At 41.2% G+C, this 17,230-nt stretch overlaps 1 protein-coding gene across 1 annotated transcript in view; it reads left to right on the top strand.

The window, feature by feature from the left end:
• TXNDC11 (thioredoxin domain containing 11) overlaps window positions 1-17,230 on the top strand; it is a 353,597-nt gene that overhangs the window by 254,658 nt on the left and 81,709 nt on the right. The window contains exon 8 of the mRNA XM_069210328.1: window positions 387-1,155. Coding sequence (XP_069066429.1) covers window positions 387-1,155 — 769 coding nt within the window. The remainder of the gene's footprint in view (window positions 1-386; window positions 1,156-17,230) is intronic.

The following is a 17,230-nucleotide window of genomic DNA, read 5'->3' as shown; positions in this document are numbered from 1 at the left end:
GATGATAATGTTGCTTCTGACTGCATAGAATAAATGTTGAACCTTCTGGGGAGGACCATTTATGGCTGATATGAATTGGTTGTTGAGGACAATGGGTATTGTTATTGGAACTATGTTGACTTTTATAGAATTAAAATTTCAATTTACTTCTAGATCAATGGCCACAATTTTACTTCTAAAGGAATGGGCACAGTTCTTGGTGAGGGATATGGTCAATGTAAAATCTGCTATTTGAAATGCAACATTTTCCGCATAAAACACTAATTGAGTGCAGTCCTGTTTTTTTTGTACATTGTATATGTAGTCCAGCTTTTTTCTGTACATTTTATATGTAGTTTAAATCAGTTTATATTCATTTTATCATTATTTTTTCCATGTGTATATAGATCACAGAGGTAGCACTGAAGTACAACAACTGTAATAATAGTGAAGTATCTGACCGCATCCTTCAGCACCTGAGACACACGGATCCTCCTACTCTGGACCCTTTTGTACCAGATTCAGTACCACTGATGAGAGAAAAACAGAAGTATTCATGCTGCAATACTGTGTTGTTTCCCCACTGGCATTCCATCTCAAGAACTCACAACGTCTGTGAACTGTGTATCAACCAGACAGTAGGAGTCAAACCAAGTGCGGTCAATGTGCCACAGTGCAACTTTTTTGAAATAGAAGCAGCATTGGACTCTTACCTCAGGGAACAGGCTTTTATGCAAGTCATTACAAGTACAATTGAATGCACTAATTTTCTGAGCTTCTATAGTCCCTTCAACCATTATACTGCTTGCTGCAGGACAGTTCACAGGGGCTTGATTAATTCTTCAATATCAAAGCAGAATGGCCTGCAGAGTTTAGATTTAGTGTTCTCTTCCCATGGGAAGTCTCAGAAAGCGATGTCTGTTCCTCACATTGAGGAGAAGAAATTTGTGGAACTTAATAGTAGCATCTATATTAATAACATAACTGGTCTTAGATGCAGGACCAACAAGACCTTGAATCTTTACCTCATTGACTCAAATTTATTTTGGAATTATGCTGTCAGATTGGGTGCATCACAATCCATTCCTGTTAAGGAGTTTGCTTCTATTATTGATCTTAAGGAAGAAATCCACTACGTCCTGGATGAGAAACAAGGTCTTCTGAAACACAATATTGGTATGCTGTATAGTTTACTTTCTCTTGTCTTTGTCTTTTAAATTAATGACGTTTCAAATGTACATTTATTATTGACCAAATCCAAATGACTAAATGGTTTTAACAGTCTTCAATCTTGTTTTATTTCTCACAGATTTCTTATTCTCATTATTCTCTATAGAGTGTGCAAATCATTGTATCAAAATAATGTTCTTAGGATCACTGTTTAGTGAAAGTGATGTTACTATAAAAATCTCCTGTCTCATAAGGTTTAATTCATGGTCCACAAACCTGCATAGCAATGCTTGGCTGCAGATTTTTATCTGGTAACTAATGCCTACTTTCTTGCCATCTCACCACCTGCTCAGGCCTGCAGCTAACCAGTAGTATATCAGTATTCAAAGTCCACTATAATGCAGTCAATGCTAAGCCCGTCACAGTACGTGGCCAACCACATCTGTGATGGCCTGCTACAATATTCTTGTAAACTATTATTCTAATGATGACATGCCCATCCTGAAATAACCTTCTGAGAAAGCGCTAATAAGGAAAACTAGAGTGAATGTAGGCTCAGGAGGATCTCACCAAATTCGATTGGCACTTCAAAATAAGAAAGAAGTAGACAAAAATGCTTCTCTGAAAAATGAGCACTGTTTGGTCTTTCAGATCTTAACGAACAGGAAACATTAAACTTAATTTTAGAAAAATGGATCCTTATAATCTCATATTTCTATATTTTTGACATGCATGAAAATCATGATTGACATAAAATGTGTACTGAACAAACCTAAACTAAACACAGAATGTGGAATGTGGGACGTTATGCTATGTACTTCAGGCCATTTCCTATCATAATTGTTTTTCTAGAATAAGTGTACGTTGCAGAAGAAGGGAATGTAGCTAGACAGTAAAAAAGAGGCATTGGTGCTGAAATAGTTGGCTAGTATAGAGTCTGTGCACTTTATGGCTATCTGTTTGTGTTTCTAGTCTTCTCAACAAACACCACTTTGGACCACATATGTGTAAGATAGCTTGACATTCACCTAAGTTTGTCTCATTGTTTATGGCAGATATTATTATAATTTTTGCCTAAAGAGGCAGAAATAATTTGAAAGTTAAACAGTTATGGTCAGAAAAAAAAGCAAGTGTAATAATTTGAAATTCAGTGCTTATATAAAGTTAAACCAAAGTGACCTCCTCCAAATATACCTTTTTGATGAAATGAAGTGATGAGTAAGGCAATATGTTTAGTTATAGAAAATGGAAATTAGACTAAAAGGGTGGATTAGAATTATCTTTGAAATTCTGCTTAACCACCAGAGCTATTGTACCAATGGTCTCCTCCTCCCTTCAGACTACCTTGGTGAAATTATCCATTTCCCAGAATATTTCCAGTAAATATATTGTTGTGTATTTTTCACCTAAATCTCTCAGCTGATCTTACTGCCTGGGCCAATATAAAATAATGTAATATTTCCACCTCAATAGTTATTTCTAAACACTCATTCATCATTTAACTTACATGATGTCTGAGTCATTTTCTTGTAAGGCTGACTACAAGTACTACAAGGACCATATTCTATATACTATGATCTGAGGTATTAAGAATCTAATAATACAACCCCTCCTACTCCTGACATGCCCTTGTTTTTAGCCAAATGTCAATTTAATATTATTAACTGGTGGAAGAGTTGTACTGGTCTAGATTTAACTACTACCTGCTGCACAGCACCATTCCTTCTAACGCCGACCCCCGCTTCCGTGCTGTCCAACCTCAATGTGCAGTTAAAACGTTTGTGTCTGCGATCAAATCTGTGTCCCTTAATTTAAAAAAACTTGTTAAAACAAATGCTTATATGCCAATGTTAAAATCCCTATGGTTCAGGAGAATGTGCGTTCATAAAGTTGTGATAAAACAGGTCATATCTGCTTATTGACTCAAAACCTGTAGAGCCCCCAGTATAGCAGCCACCATCTTGTTCGATCATAGATACATAATTTAAGGCGTCCTGTAAGAGTTTCAACAAATGTGTTGACTTTTTTCCACCTAAGATTGATGTACTTTGGGAAAGCAAGGTCATTCTTGAAGTCTGTTGTCCTTTTTCTTTCATACTTGAGTCTACAGCCATTTTTTCCTTCTTTTCCCCCATGTAGCTAATTATGTTCTCTACTTTGACCTCCAAAAGCCAGTCGCTAGGTTCCCCAGTGGCCATTAGATTGCCAAGTTATATTAGTCATCAGTGATGACGTTCTTTATGGTCACCAGTGCCTTCTTGAGGACTTATTCTAGTTCCTCTTTGTTGAAAGCTGCCACATTTGTCCTACTGCTGGCCTCAGCCCATCTAGGATCATGCCTTTTTGATGAACTATTTCTCTTCTTTACTTTCTATCCAAGTATTTGGAAGGAACCACCTACACCCTACAACATATGGTAAAACAATAATTTATCACACTCGATGTAGACTGATTTTAGGCCTAACAGTATGAGAGTAGTAGTGGTTGGCACCATTGAGTTTGAGCTGTTTTTAGATCCTGGTTTTATTAGATCAGTCATTGCCCTTCAGTACAAGGGTCTGCCACTTTTATCCTACTTACTTAAAGTGCAGCTAGGATAATGCATTAGGATGGCTCCACAGTTGAGCATATCTACCTCACATCGCTCCCTCTCCCCCCACTCTCTTCCCCAGTGCTCCAAATTATAACATATCCTCTTCAATCTTTAGCCACTCCATTTTTCCAAATTGATACATTCAAAATGGTTAGTGACAGGCAAATCCTGCTAAAGCAAGGAAAGTTCTCTATCCTACCAATGAAAATTCCCAGAATTGCATGTTGGCAAATAGTTTGATGGCTGTCTCATAGCCATCTAAAATGAATCAGCAACAAATTGAAATTCTTTATGAGAAACCGATATAGCTACTTCAAGATTTTGTCATAGGACCACAAGTCCCCTACTAACTCCGGATAACATGGTAAAATATTTGAGGTCTTCCATTTCATGATGCTCAGATTTCCTCTGTAACAAGTTCACCTTTTTTCCATCCTGGCTTCACTAATATAATGTCTGGATACAACCAAAATACCTTGCTATGCCGGTCACATCTTATCCAGCTTCTTCATTTACTTCAGAAGACTGATCATGTTACTTACATACTTGAGACACATCACTTGGTATGCCACAAATCGCAACCTGATGACTGTCAGTCAGTCTTTTTTCAAAGAGTCTCAAGTTTAATTAATGTAGGTTTTGACACTCAAGCTTTTTCATCAGTTATGGGATGTCTTCCTACTGTTACTGCTCCAGGCAAATAATTTCTTAAACTGTATAAAGGCCTTAAAGATGTGGATCTACCATGATGGAGGGGCATGCCTTTGTGAAATATGCAGTATAATAGGTCAGCAGTCACATTGAAAAACAGACCTCCTGACTAAATTTCAACCAGTAGTCCTATGGAAACCATCATCCTTAAGATAGTTGGTGGTTCATTCTTATTTTGCCATGTCACTATCCTGGATCTTTCTGCTGCTTTGATATGAAATGTACTTAGATGCTCAGTTCCTGCATGGACCTTTGTTGTAAGGTTTTTTCAATGGCTTGCATCATTTCTCAACAGACAGCAGGGCAAGCTGGAGAACGCCATCTCTGAACCTGCCTGGATGATGTGTGTGGTGTACCTCAGGGATCCATTCAAACTTTCATCTTCCATTCTGAATGGAAGTCTTAGAGGGAACATGTTTCTCTACATAAGAGCACTAGTGACAGCCAACTATGCTTACAGACATCAAATATCATAAATATCTGTCACACAAAAGGCAGAACTGGAAAGGATCTAGTTCCATATGTCCTGAAGATTCCACATGCTCAAATCATGAAGGGTGCAATGTCCGTTTCTAGTGCCCAGACAGTCTAATGTGGCTCCTCATGACTTTTGGAGCTTTAAGTCAGGTACTGATCTCCACCCAAGCCAAATTACTATATTTTCTGGTCGACCACATACACATGAAACAGATTGTGAAATCTGCAAACTATCAACTCCACCTGTTCAGCAAAATCAAAGTCTGTTCGCTTGGAGCCACAAATGCTCTGTTTTTGAAATGCACTACCAACTATGCCACAATCTTCATTTTTATGTCTTACTCAATGGCTTCCCACAATCTAATTAACCAAGACACTTCACCGAGCCCCAGTGAAGGCTGCAATCAACTTTACGACTTACAGGGCTCTTCAAAGCTGCAGTCGCCTATACCTTCCCAGACTTCTGTCCAATTCTGGTTGCACAAGAGGTCTCATTTCAGACGGAGAATACTTACCTTTCTGACCAAGCAGTACTTCACCTTGTCCATAACATTGGGCTTTGGCATGAGCGTCCTCATCTTTGTATGCCCAGGGCTTTATTGATAAATTAAAGTGGCCCTCCTATAGAGATTCATCAATAACCTAGCAAACAATGCCCCTGCAAAACCGTTTTCAAAACTTACTGTCTCACCCTCTTTCTGTGCCTCCCCATTCCACCGAAGCCCTCCTTCATACACTCAGTGTATTATGTTGTGAAAGGCACCTCCTCCTAGAACAATGGTCTATTTGTTGTTAAATGTACAGTGTGCTATTATCCTGAGTCTGTGTATTAAGTAACACAAATAAGTAAATCCCCATTTAAAGTAAGACTTTATAATGTGCGCACAAAAAAGAAGAACGTTTAGTTTCCCAGAAGCATTAAGGCTCTAGTCTGAACCAAAAATGTATCCAATTAGTAAGTAGTCCTGGAAGTCTGTTTCACTGCCTGATGATTTACCATTACCTGTAAAGCATCATCTGCACGATGTAGCTAATGCTATGAAGAAGCATACTATGCCTAGGGTTGCAGACCTCTACATTTTACCATTGCTGCTTCTTAACATTGGCAACAAGATTACATTTTTCACCTTCTTTCCAGTCTTGTCTTATCCTCGCATCTCAGCCACAGAAGAACGTACCATAACTTACCACTGGTCCTTCTGAAAATGCAGGGATGACCATGCTGAGAAAGTGTTGTACAGCTTGCAAACACATTCATTATGTGGGATTATGGAAATAAAAATAATTTACCCCCTTCATTCGGATTCATAGATAGAACTAAAAAGTTCAGGGTAGTGACTTGTGCAGTTCTTTGCCTTGCTTTATCGGCAGGACTTATGAAGTTCAGAGGAATTGCATTATGATTTGAGTGATTCCCCTTGCAATAGGAATTGCATCTTTGACATAATATAGGCCCCAGATCCACATTAATATAACCCATTCAGGGTGGCACAATTTTCAAGAGCTCACCTCATGCTCAATTGTAGACAGAGGGTCTCTGAAAAAAGATAGGTGCAGAACAAATACCATAAGAAAACTGATCTCCAAAAAGCTCAGTATTGCAGCGGCCCATCTAAAAACTACAATGGTCTTATAGTGACCTCAAGAAGGGAGGGAGTCATTCCCTTTTTTAGAACAGAATAAAGGGCAGACTTTAGTTGGCTAGGGGAGTCTCTGAAGATTGCAGGCCTTCATCTAAACTAGTGCAGTGATTGTTTTTTGCTTTTAATATTCAGTACGATTTCAGTTATTGAACAGTGATCTTAGTTGAAATTTCCAGCAGCAACCTTCATGATGTGCCCCCTTTCTACACCTGTCCCTGGCTTTATGTTGATCCACATCTCAGGCTTTGTCGGGGGACAGGCTACAACTGTTCACACGCTCCTCCACATGAGTTGCCTCTGCCTGTAAGAGATTGTTTCCTTCTGGTTTTTGGGGGATCTCCAACAGTCTCTCATGGAAATGCCCTTTGATGGCTCCGGTCTCTTTGGAGACAAGGCAAACTCGGCCTTGGAGAGATTCAAGGACTCTAGGGCAACAGCTCGGTCCCCTGGCCTTTCCACTGCTCATTGCCCCCAACAGTCCACCTTTTGCCCCTTTCGTAGCCACGGAAGGGGCTTCCTATCGCATCCCCACCCAGCCACCATGCCACCCATGCTGTTTAGCCGCTGTGTGGCCTGGGATGCGGAATCCCACATGAATTAGGGACAGGAAACCAGAGGTCTGCCCAGTCCACCCCTGCCCCCGCTGCAACCTCCAAACCTTCCTAGTCCGTCCCCTCAACTGCTCCACTGGAAATCCATCACTGCGGACAAGTGGCTTTTGCAGATAGTTCGAAAGGGCTATTCCCTCCCTTTCCAATCTGCCCCACCAACCATGCCTCCATCAATCAGCCAACTCCCGGAGGATCATCTAGCACTTCTCCGCCAGGAAGTCGCGTCTCTCTTGGCCAAGGGAGCCATAGAGAAGGTCCCTGTGCCAGAATTTGGTCATGGTTGTTATTCCCGCTAATTTCTGGTGCCGAAAAAGGACAAGGGCTTACGTCCTATCCTAGACCTTGGGGACCTCAACTACTTCCTCAAGAAGGAGAAATTCAAAATGCTTACCCTGGTTCAGGTCCTGTCTGCCTTAGACCCAGGAGACTGGATGGTGGCATTGGACTTGAAAGACGCCTGTTCTCACATTCCCATCCTGCCTGCCCACAGATGTTACCTATGATTTGTGGTAGGTCACGAGCACTGTCAGTTTACCGTGCTCCCCTTCAGCATTACCAGAGCCCCTCGGGTGTTCACAAAACTGATGGCGGTGGTTGCAGCTCATCTGCACAGGTTAGGGGTCTCAGTCATTCCCTACATTCGACAACTGGCTGTTGAAGGCGGACTCGCCCCAGAAATTCGTCTCCCACCTTCAGACTACGGCAAGCCTCCTGCACACACTGGGGTTCACTATCAACATGTCGAAGTCACACCTGACTCCTTCTCCGTCGCTTCCTTTCATCCGAGCTGTTTTGGAAACAGTGCAGTTTCAGGCTTATCTGGCTGAAAAGCGAGCCAAAAAGATATTGAGGCTAAGATTCCGATCTTTCAGCCTCTGTCTTGGGTTTCGGTGAGACTGACTCTGAGGCTGCTGGGCCTCATGGCCTCCTGCATCCTGCTAGTGACACATGCCAGATGGCATATACGGGCTCTGCAGTGGGACTTGACGTTCCAGTGGTCACAGCATCGGGGAATCTCTCCGACATGTTCCAGATCTCGGAGGGGACTGTGAAAGACCTGCAGTGGTGGCTGTCTAATCTGTATTGGGTCTCCGCAAGCTCCCTCTCCCTTCTCCAGCCAGATCTATCCATAGTGACAGATGCGTTGCTTCTGGGCTGAGGCGGCCACCTGGGAGAAGCGGAGATCAGAGGCCTCTGGTCTCCTATGAAGTCAGGGCTCCATATCAATCTTCTGGAGCTCCGGGCGACCATGCTTGCATTGAAAACATTTCTTCCCTCTCTCAAAGGGAAAGTAATGCAGATGTTCACGAACAATACTACCGCCATGTGGTACTGCAACAAACATGGCGGAGTAGTGCCCCGGACCCATTGTTAGGAGGCACTATGCCTCTGGACATGACTGGAACATCAGGGCATTACCATGGTGGTTCAACATCTGGCAGGTTCTCTCAACGCCAGAGTGGACGAACTCGTCAGTTGATGCACAGCCGATTTAAATGGCATCTCCATCCGGAGGTGGCGCAAGGTCTCTTTTAGCAGTGGGGAGAGCCCTGGTTAGATCTGTTCACCTCTGCGGAGAACGCGCAATGTCAGCTGTTTTTCGCATTGGAGTTTCCAAGGCGGCACTCGTTCGGAGACGCTTTTCATCTTGAATGGAACTCCAGCCTCCTTTATGCCTTTCCGCCTATATCACTTCTGCCCAGAGCTCTCAAGAAGATCAGGAATGATCGGGCCCAAGTCATCTTGGTGGCTTCGGACTGGGCACAGAGAGTTTGCTATCCAGAGCTATTGAGCATGGCCACCAATCCTCCACTCAGACTGCCTCTTTGGGCAGATCTTCTGTTGCAGCGACATGGGACGGTTCTCCACCCGAACCTGTCCAATCTCCCACTTCATGCATGGAGATTGAGTGGCGGCAGTTGACGACTTTTGATCTTCCACCCGAAGTCTGCAATGGTATCTTGGCAGGCAGGCGTCCCTCCACCAAAATGGATCACACCTGTCGTTGGCATAAATTTGTGGCATGGTGTACCAACAAATCTGTTGATCCCCTCTGTGCCCCTCTATCTGAGATTCATTTGTTCATTCTTTCTTTGGCCCAGCAGGGCTCTGCTTTGGGCACCCCTAAAGGGTATTTATCTGCCATTTCGGCCTTCCTTAGGCTACCTGATCAGCCCTCACTCTTTAAATCTCCTATTGTCAATAGATTACTTAAGGATCTCACCCATTTATTTCCTCCCACTCCATTTATCATGCCTCAGCGGGACCTCAATCTTGTCCTTCCTTACATAATGTGTACTCCCTTTGAGCCGATGCACAATTGTCCTTTACGGCTCCTCGCTTTCAAGACTGTCTTTCTTGTTGCCACCACTTCTGCTCGAAGAGTGAGTGAGCTTCAGGCCCTTTCTTCCAAGCCTCCATTCTTGTCTGTGCACCCTGACGAAGTGGTGTTGCGCCCTAAGGCTTCCTTCTTTCCCAAGGTTGTTACGCCTTTTCATGTAGGCCTGTCCATCACCTTGCCTACTTTTTATGCATACTCACATCCTTCTCATGAAGAGGAGAGACTCCACCGTCTGGAACCACATAGAACGTTGGCGTTCTATCTAAATCATACTAAAGATTTCCAGGTGGACGATCAACTCTTTTTCGAGTATGTGGGTGTGAAGAAAGGGAAGGCGGTGCAAAAACCTACCATCTCTCGATGGGTACCTTTTTTCATCAAGATGTGCTACGCGTTGGCCAAGAAGCAACCCCCTGAGGGCTTGTGCACTCATTTCACCAGAGCGACTGCTGCTTCCACTGTGTTAGCACACGGAGTTTCTGTCCTGGGTATCTGCCAGGCAGCTACGTGAGCATCCCTGCACACGTTTGCTAAACATTACTGCCTGGACAGTTGGGTCCCTCGGGACTGCTACTTTGGTCGTTCAGTCCTGCAGGACTTTTTAGTATGATCTTGGTTCGCAGCCCACCTCCGAGAATGGCATTGCTTGGGTATCTATTCTAAGGTAAGGAATCTGCAACTAGAAGTCTCTGTCAGATGTACAAGTTATTACCTTCAGTAACAAACTATCTGGTAGAGACATTTTCTAGTTGTAGTTCCACCCATCCTCCCCGCTTGCGAACTGATTTCTAGGGACAGAGATTCCCCCTTCAGATTCTTAGCCCTGGCGCACCAATCTCAGTGTTCTTAGTGGCTCTGCGCTTTGGCGTGGAAAGTCGTTAAAAGAAACGGACGTCACTGCGCTGAAGCAGCGTCTGTGTACTACTCCTGATGTCATCATGGCAACTACTATGCCAGTGACGCCCACGGAGTCGACCAACACCACCTACCGACGTGCAAGGGTATTGCTCGAAGAAAAAATCTCCGGGACCAGCCTGACGCCTGGGGGAAAATTCTAAGGTGAGGAATCTGCAACTAGAATATGTCTCTACCAGATATTTCATTACCGAAGTTAAGTAACTTGTACATTACTCTTTCATAGGGTATACTTTGACTCGTGCCAGGTGTTTATGAGGGGCTTTGATTGAGAGCGATGGTGCTGAGGCTGAAGGCAAAGCAAAGTGCCTTACAGTGGGTTGATCTCTCTGCAGAGCTCACAGAACAATGATCATGTAATCCAGTTGCAAATGCAATTCAGTGTAAATGTGCGTGAAGGGGCGAGTAGAGATCAAAATATTTAGAAGGCAAAATTAAATAAAGTGCTTAAATGGCAATGAGTGCAGTGTATGTTTGGGGTGGTAAAATGACGGAGATGCGGGGGAGTGCATTCAGAGGAGGGGGAAAAGAGGGTACTGAAGGGGAAAGCGAGAAGGTTGAAAATGTGCAGATGGATGAGATGTGAAAAGATATCAAGCGGAAAGCACATATAACTGGAGGCTATACTCCTTCCATAGGCCTCAATAATATTTAATTCACAGCCTCACAATTTCAGAATTGAAACATTTCCAATCTTAATTTTTTTTATAACTAATCATTGTTACTCATTTATCTTAAACAGCTAACAACCATTGATAAAGCCATTAGCCCTGACAGGTTTTAGGTGATGTCAGTTGTGTTATATTTCTGGATGCAATAATATCTCAGAGAGAAACCAAAATTCAGGTCAGGTGGCACACTGTGGGAATCTAACTAATTTATTTTACATGTTCACTTTTAGAGAGCCCCCACTTTTTTCATCCCACTTAAAGATCCGTCTGCACATATTTCTGTATGATTGATTGCAGCCAGCAGCTGTGGGTGCTTCCTGTTGCCTGGTTAGAGCATTTTCTTCCAAAGTTGATGCTGCATGCTGTGCAAGCACACACTTAAAAGGGCCTGAAGTTGTTATGCTGTACAATTTGCGCATTGAAGTAACTGTTGAACGTATTAATGCAGTAAGATATGGGGATAATATGTTCAACAGTTAAAAAAAATTCTTAGGAGAAGGACTCTCCTTGGACCCCGCGTTTGTCCATTAAGCTTGCTCGCTTCACTCACTACATAAAAGTCATACCCAACTTTTACGCCCCACCACTTTCAAATGTCCCCAGCCGCCACTGTCTAGAGCTCGGAAAGATCATAGAAGGCAAGGTCACCTTGATCTTGAAAATGTATGCTTGTATCAGGTGGAATTAGTACAAGGCCACACAGCAATTGTTTCTGTTTCACTAACAAAAATATCAGTTCCTCTGGCTTTCCCTTCCAGGACCCTCATATTTGCCCTAAAATCCCGGCACCAGTCTTCACAATTGACCATAATTCGTAAAAGGCTAGAGTTTGAAATATTCCCCTTCTCAAATAATTGCCCATTGTGTAGCACTAAAGGAATCAAATCCCTGTCTAGGCACACTTAACTAAATGGAAGGATTTACAGCTTATTTACATGTGTTTCAAAACTAAAATTAAGATACCACTGATGCCATGGAATAAAACGTCACCACTGACAGAACTGTTAAAGGTTTTGGTGATCAGAAAGATGGCTGTGGGACCTGCATAGAATTGAAGACTGAAAAAATATGCAGAGATGTTACATTTACTTTGATGGTGTCAATGACTGGCACTTTAATGTGATTCAGCCCTGCCTTGAGTAAATAAAAAGGATGGCTGGTTAGTTCTCGCAACTCAACTACTCCAGGGCTATGTTTTTAATTATATTCAATTTAGAATTTACTCTTGGATACCTCCGCAGGCCTTAGCAGGTTAGGGGTCAGATGTACGAAGCATTTTTGAGGTCACAAATGGCACTATGGCAGAATCTCGCCCTTTTGTACAAAGCCCAAATCGCAATTCAGTAACTTGTTACAGAATGGCAATTTGGGTTTTGCTAATCGGTATTTGGAAGGGGTGTTTTGAGGACGTCTTGACACCAAATTAGAATGGTATGTACGAATGTGTTGCAACTGAAATGCGGTCACAAAACATTCCCAATTTACCACCAATTTGCAAATGGGAATAGGTCCGCACAGGACCCCTTCCCCTTTGAGCATGGTTGGGTTAATATTTTTTAAGGGTAGGCAGTGGTCCCACAGGCCACTGCCTACTCTTAAAACATGTAACTTCAAAGTTTTTCTTTTTAAACACATTCTGTTTTCCTTTAAGGAAAACGAGCTGCGTTATAAAAAAATGCTTTATTTAAAAGCAGTAAAAGACATGGACCCAAGCAGGCCACCAACCCTATGATGGCTGCAATTCTTAATGGAGTCAATACCATCGAGGGTCCCGGTTTTAATATAATAGCTCATCCAGGGAAATTGAAGCACTTAAAAATGAAGAAAATTTAGCTTTTTTTCAATTACAGTCCAAAGATATATAAAAAAAATAAACAGAGTTGTATATCTAATCAATATAGATTTAAAGTGTATGTCAGAAACTCATAATCTAACAAGTCCCAACATAGGATGTGCAAACTGGCATTATATTACTATTAGTTCGATTGATTTAAAGATGCTTCATTGGATCAATCCTATATTTCATAGATCTGTTTATTATACTTGTTAATACATTAAATAAATAGATCAAATAAACAATACTATACAAAAAAAAGAACTAAAGACAATGCAAAACAAAATAGACCAAATATTCGACCCCACATCAAACTACAAATAACCAACACTTATAACACATTCATACTCAGACTCAACCATAAAATTCTAATAACCTATACGTAATACAAAATCTAAGACAAAATTCATCCTTGAATCATATACAAACAAATATATCTATCTATACACATATATTTTACAATGAATTCAGTAATCTTATATGATACAGAAAACACTTTCAATGCAACAGAATTCCAGAACCCATAGCCTACGCGTGTTTCGGTATTCCTCTCAAAGGGAGGCCACCTTCATCAGGGCGGTTCCAATCCGAAAATTCATATGGGGAGAAAAAACCCACAGTTGGGACAGGCGTGTTGAACTATATGCCACTTCTTTTAGATACAACCACGTCTGTTGGTGTTATCTAAACACAAAAACACAACAAACATCCTTAGAACTTGAGAGGCAGTACATCCTAGTATCCTAAAACACCCCAGTATAAAACTAGTGTAAAAATAAAGATAGAAACCAAAAAATAAAAATAACAATCAAAATAAAAATAAAGATAGAAGAAAGAGTTTTCACCTGGTGCATTTGTGCTAAAGATGTGCTAGCAAACTCCAAAATCAGATAAGTGCCACCATGTTCCCATGTTGGATGTGAACTATTCAGCCTATTTACCAACATATCCTATTTTCTATCATTAGATGTTTTTACCTTTTCGGGCAAATGTTAATGAAACTCTCTGTTTGAGACACTTCTCCATACAGATTTACCCAAGTCCAAACCCTCTCCTAGGGGTACCAGAGACTGCAGAGACCGATTGTCTGTAGAACATCAAAACACAATGACTAAATAGTAGAAAGCTACTCTAGATGTATCCTATTTTCCATTTCATGAGCAATTAACACTACCTCTGAATATGATATCTGTTCTGGGTATTTTTTACTCCTTCAGACATATATATCCTTTAGCTCATCATTTGCGACCATCCGGATGTAAGCGATACCCACTACAGAGCAAACACAGAACAATGCATGATAACAATCCATAAAGGGCGTCTGGATAGCAAAAACGCCTATTTTAGCATTCGCAGCATCTATTTACCCAAAGGGCTCGCCGAGTAGCTACAATAGCCAGTCATTACTAGCCCGTTGTTATATACATAAAATTACTACATCTTATGAGATGATCCCTACTTAGTTTGCTTACCTGATATAACACGGAAATTCCCACATTTGTCATTCTAGTTCTAGCACGCTCTCCGAGTGAACCTAAACCGATATGAAGATTAAGTCACATGGTGTGTGACGGTCATTGTTCTACGCACTACTTGCGCCAGGGATAATTACCAACAAAAATGAATTAATATTCATGAGGTAGTTCTATTTGTGACCCACTAGTAATCACAAATAAAATTCTAAAGAGTTTCATACATCAGAAATAGCAATTTCCTGTTTGGTATTTGCAGGAAGCACAGAACTCCGTTTTAAAATTGCTGTCCAAATCCAACCTCACTCGTAATACAGGGGTTGTTTCGAGCACCTGCCAACCTGGTATCAAGGTCTTAAAGACCAAACCACTCAATTTCTTTTGTAAAACAACTTCAACTTCACTCATTCCCCTTCCCAGTAAAGACTGATTGATTGTATTTTGGGGTTCCAAACCAGGATTCCCTTGGGATAATTTAGCGATTTACGAATGGATAAAGCCCACCAGCGCTTACATAGTGGCTATGGATAGCCTGCATTTTAGTATTTTACAGTTACTTAAAGATAGTTTCCAAGCACACGAAAGGATGAATGAAGCTCCATCAGTTGGCCTTAAGAAAAGAATGACCACCCAGGCGAGATTTGGAAATTTTGAGCTGAAGTAGACAGCAAGCAGATACATACAGGCAATACAGAAGGGTAAGAGATTAGGGAGGTTTTTGCAGAAAGTTTGAGCCTTTGCCAGTACACAGTGGCGTGAGACGTTTAAAAATGTGTACACTTGGCAGTGGTAGCCACTGAAGGAACTTCAGATTGATGAGATGTGGCGAGGGAGGCCAAGAATAAGACATTTTGAATGATCTGCAGCCCAATGGCAAGATATTGGGAAGGTACATAAATACCTCCCATTCTCCAGTCAATTTAAAATTGCCCCTCATGCTCACAAGGCATTAAAGTGCTTCAAAAGTAAAAAAAAAAAAAAAAGTAGGTTGCTCATATGTCTTGCCTAATAATGCTAGTTCTGAGTAAAGGCATCAACATTTTGATAAGCTAAAAAAAAATGCAAACTATGCTTTCTCTAAAGCAGCCTTGACTCTGTGACATTCTCTTTTAGATTTTTATTTTTTAGGAAACATTTGAAAGCCTGGTTTGGTTCTCTACAATAGTATCCAAGACTACTGTTTTTTTCTTATGATTTTCCTGCATTGTTCTATCTTTTGTTTTCTCGTTTAGGATGAATTGTCTTATGATGAAGTTTTTTTATGTGCAGTGTTTTTAGGTATGACTTGACAGCGCAGGTGTCACAATACTGTATGTAATCAGCAAAAGCAGAGCTTTCAGAGTAGTAGTGAGAGAGGGTCTTAGACACCATCCACATGTTGGTTCCTTTGAATGAAGGATTTGATTGGGCCAAAGGTGTGTGCTTCCATTGAAGTGGGCTTTTATGGCACTTTTTGGTTTGTGAGAGAGCTTGCACTCACTACAGTAGGACTGAGTTGGTTTTGCTGGCTATCGCCTGATCTTTTTGGTATGAAATGTTACGATAATTGCAAATAGGCCTGACCTATTTAATGTCAAAAGCATATACCGTCAATTAGTTTAAGGTGAATTTCTATTACTTTGTATCACCACCTCCAGAAAAGGATTGTGTTACAGGAAATCTTACACACTACTGTAGAAGGCAAGGGGTTTGTTGTTGGTTACCCCCTGTGACAATCTGTGGATTTACAAGATTTCATTTGTGAGAACCCTTGTTAGACCCTCTTAGAAGAGATAGCATTTTGATTAGCCAATTGCAATTTTATATCTGTGTGACTGATGGTTGATTTGTAGGAAGGCGTACGCTCAAAACGGTCTAAGTTGGTTATGGTGACAAGCTGTAGGCCTGATTGCTGCACTGGGTAAAATTATCATGCCGTAGGTTTGATCTGCTAATAAAAAGTTATAACAAAGGCAGTGGGCCAAAGTCAAAAGGCTTTTTAACAGTGGGTTGCTATCATATTGTATTACAAGCTACAGATAGGTATTTTGTTACACAGAATCTCATAGATTACCAAATGCCACAGTAGGCAAGGGTTTTTGATGTTGAACATCCACTCTGACACATCCTCAAGGTTTTCACTGTGATGATTCTTCTTCAGCCCTATTCAGAGTGGTTGTATATTGTTTTGCACACTAGGTTCTTCTTCATATTTGTAATTTTATAGTGGTGTGCTTTGATGGTTACCAGTTTATGTGCACTTCAGGTGGCCTGTGCTGGTTATCATGTCAAGCCAATGGTGATGGCTATAGGCCGTATTAACTTACTGGGGAAACAAATGCCAGTTTCCAAATGATTGATCAGTATGTTATGTCACCGCACAGAATACTGTAGTAGGCAAGGGTTTTGTTAACTCACTATGATAAATCCTGGGTTTTTAACTGCGGTGATTCTTGTTTGGCTCTATTGAGGGGGGTCGTATATTGTTTTACAACCTGGAGTTGTCTACATATTTGTAATTGTAGAACTGTATGCAGGATTGCCAGATCAAATGCACCTAAATAGGTCTGCGCTAGTTATGGTGACAAGCCAATGATAAAGGTAATAAGTCCGATTGATTGTTGTAAAAAGTTATGGTAAAGTATGTAGGCCTGATATATTTGTTACAAATATCATTTTAATATATTAAAGTCAACATGTGTTTAAGGGTGATTGTGATTACTGTGTTTTTAAGCCTAAATATAGGTATTTTGTTACACAGAATGTCACAACTTATCCTAATAGGCAAGGGTTTTGATGCTGGTTACTGCCCTTTGACGAACCGTGGGTACTGG

The sequence above is a fragment of the Pleurodeles waltl genome, chromosome 10 (genome assembly GCF_031143425.1).
Source record: "Pleurodeles waltl isolate 20211129_DDA chromosome 10, aPleWal1.hap1.20221129, whole genome shotgun sequence".
Lineage (NCBI taxonomy): Eukaryota > Metazoa > Chordata > Amphibia > Caudata > Salamandridae > Pleurodeles > Pleurodeles waltl.
The sequence above is the reverse complement of the archived record's forward strand: the minus strand, read 5'-3'. Positions and strand labels throughout refer to the sequence as shown.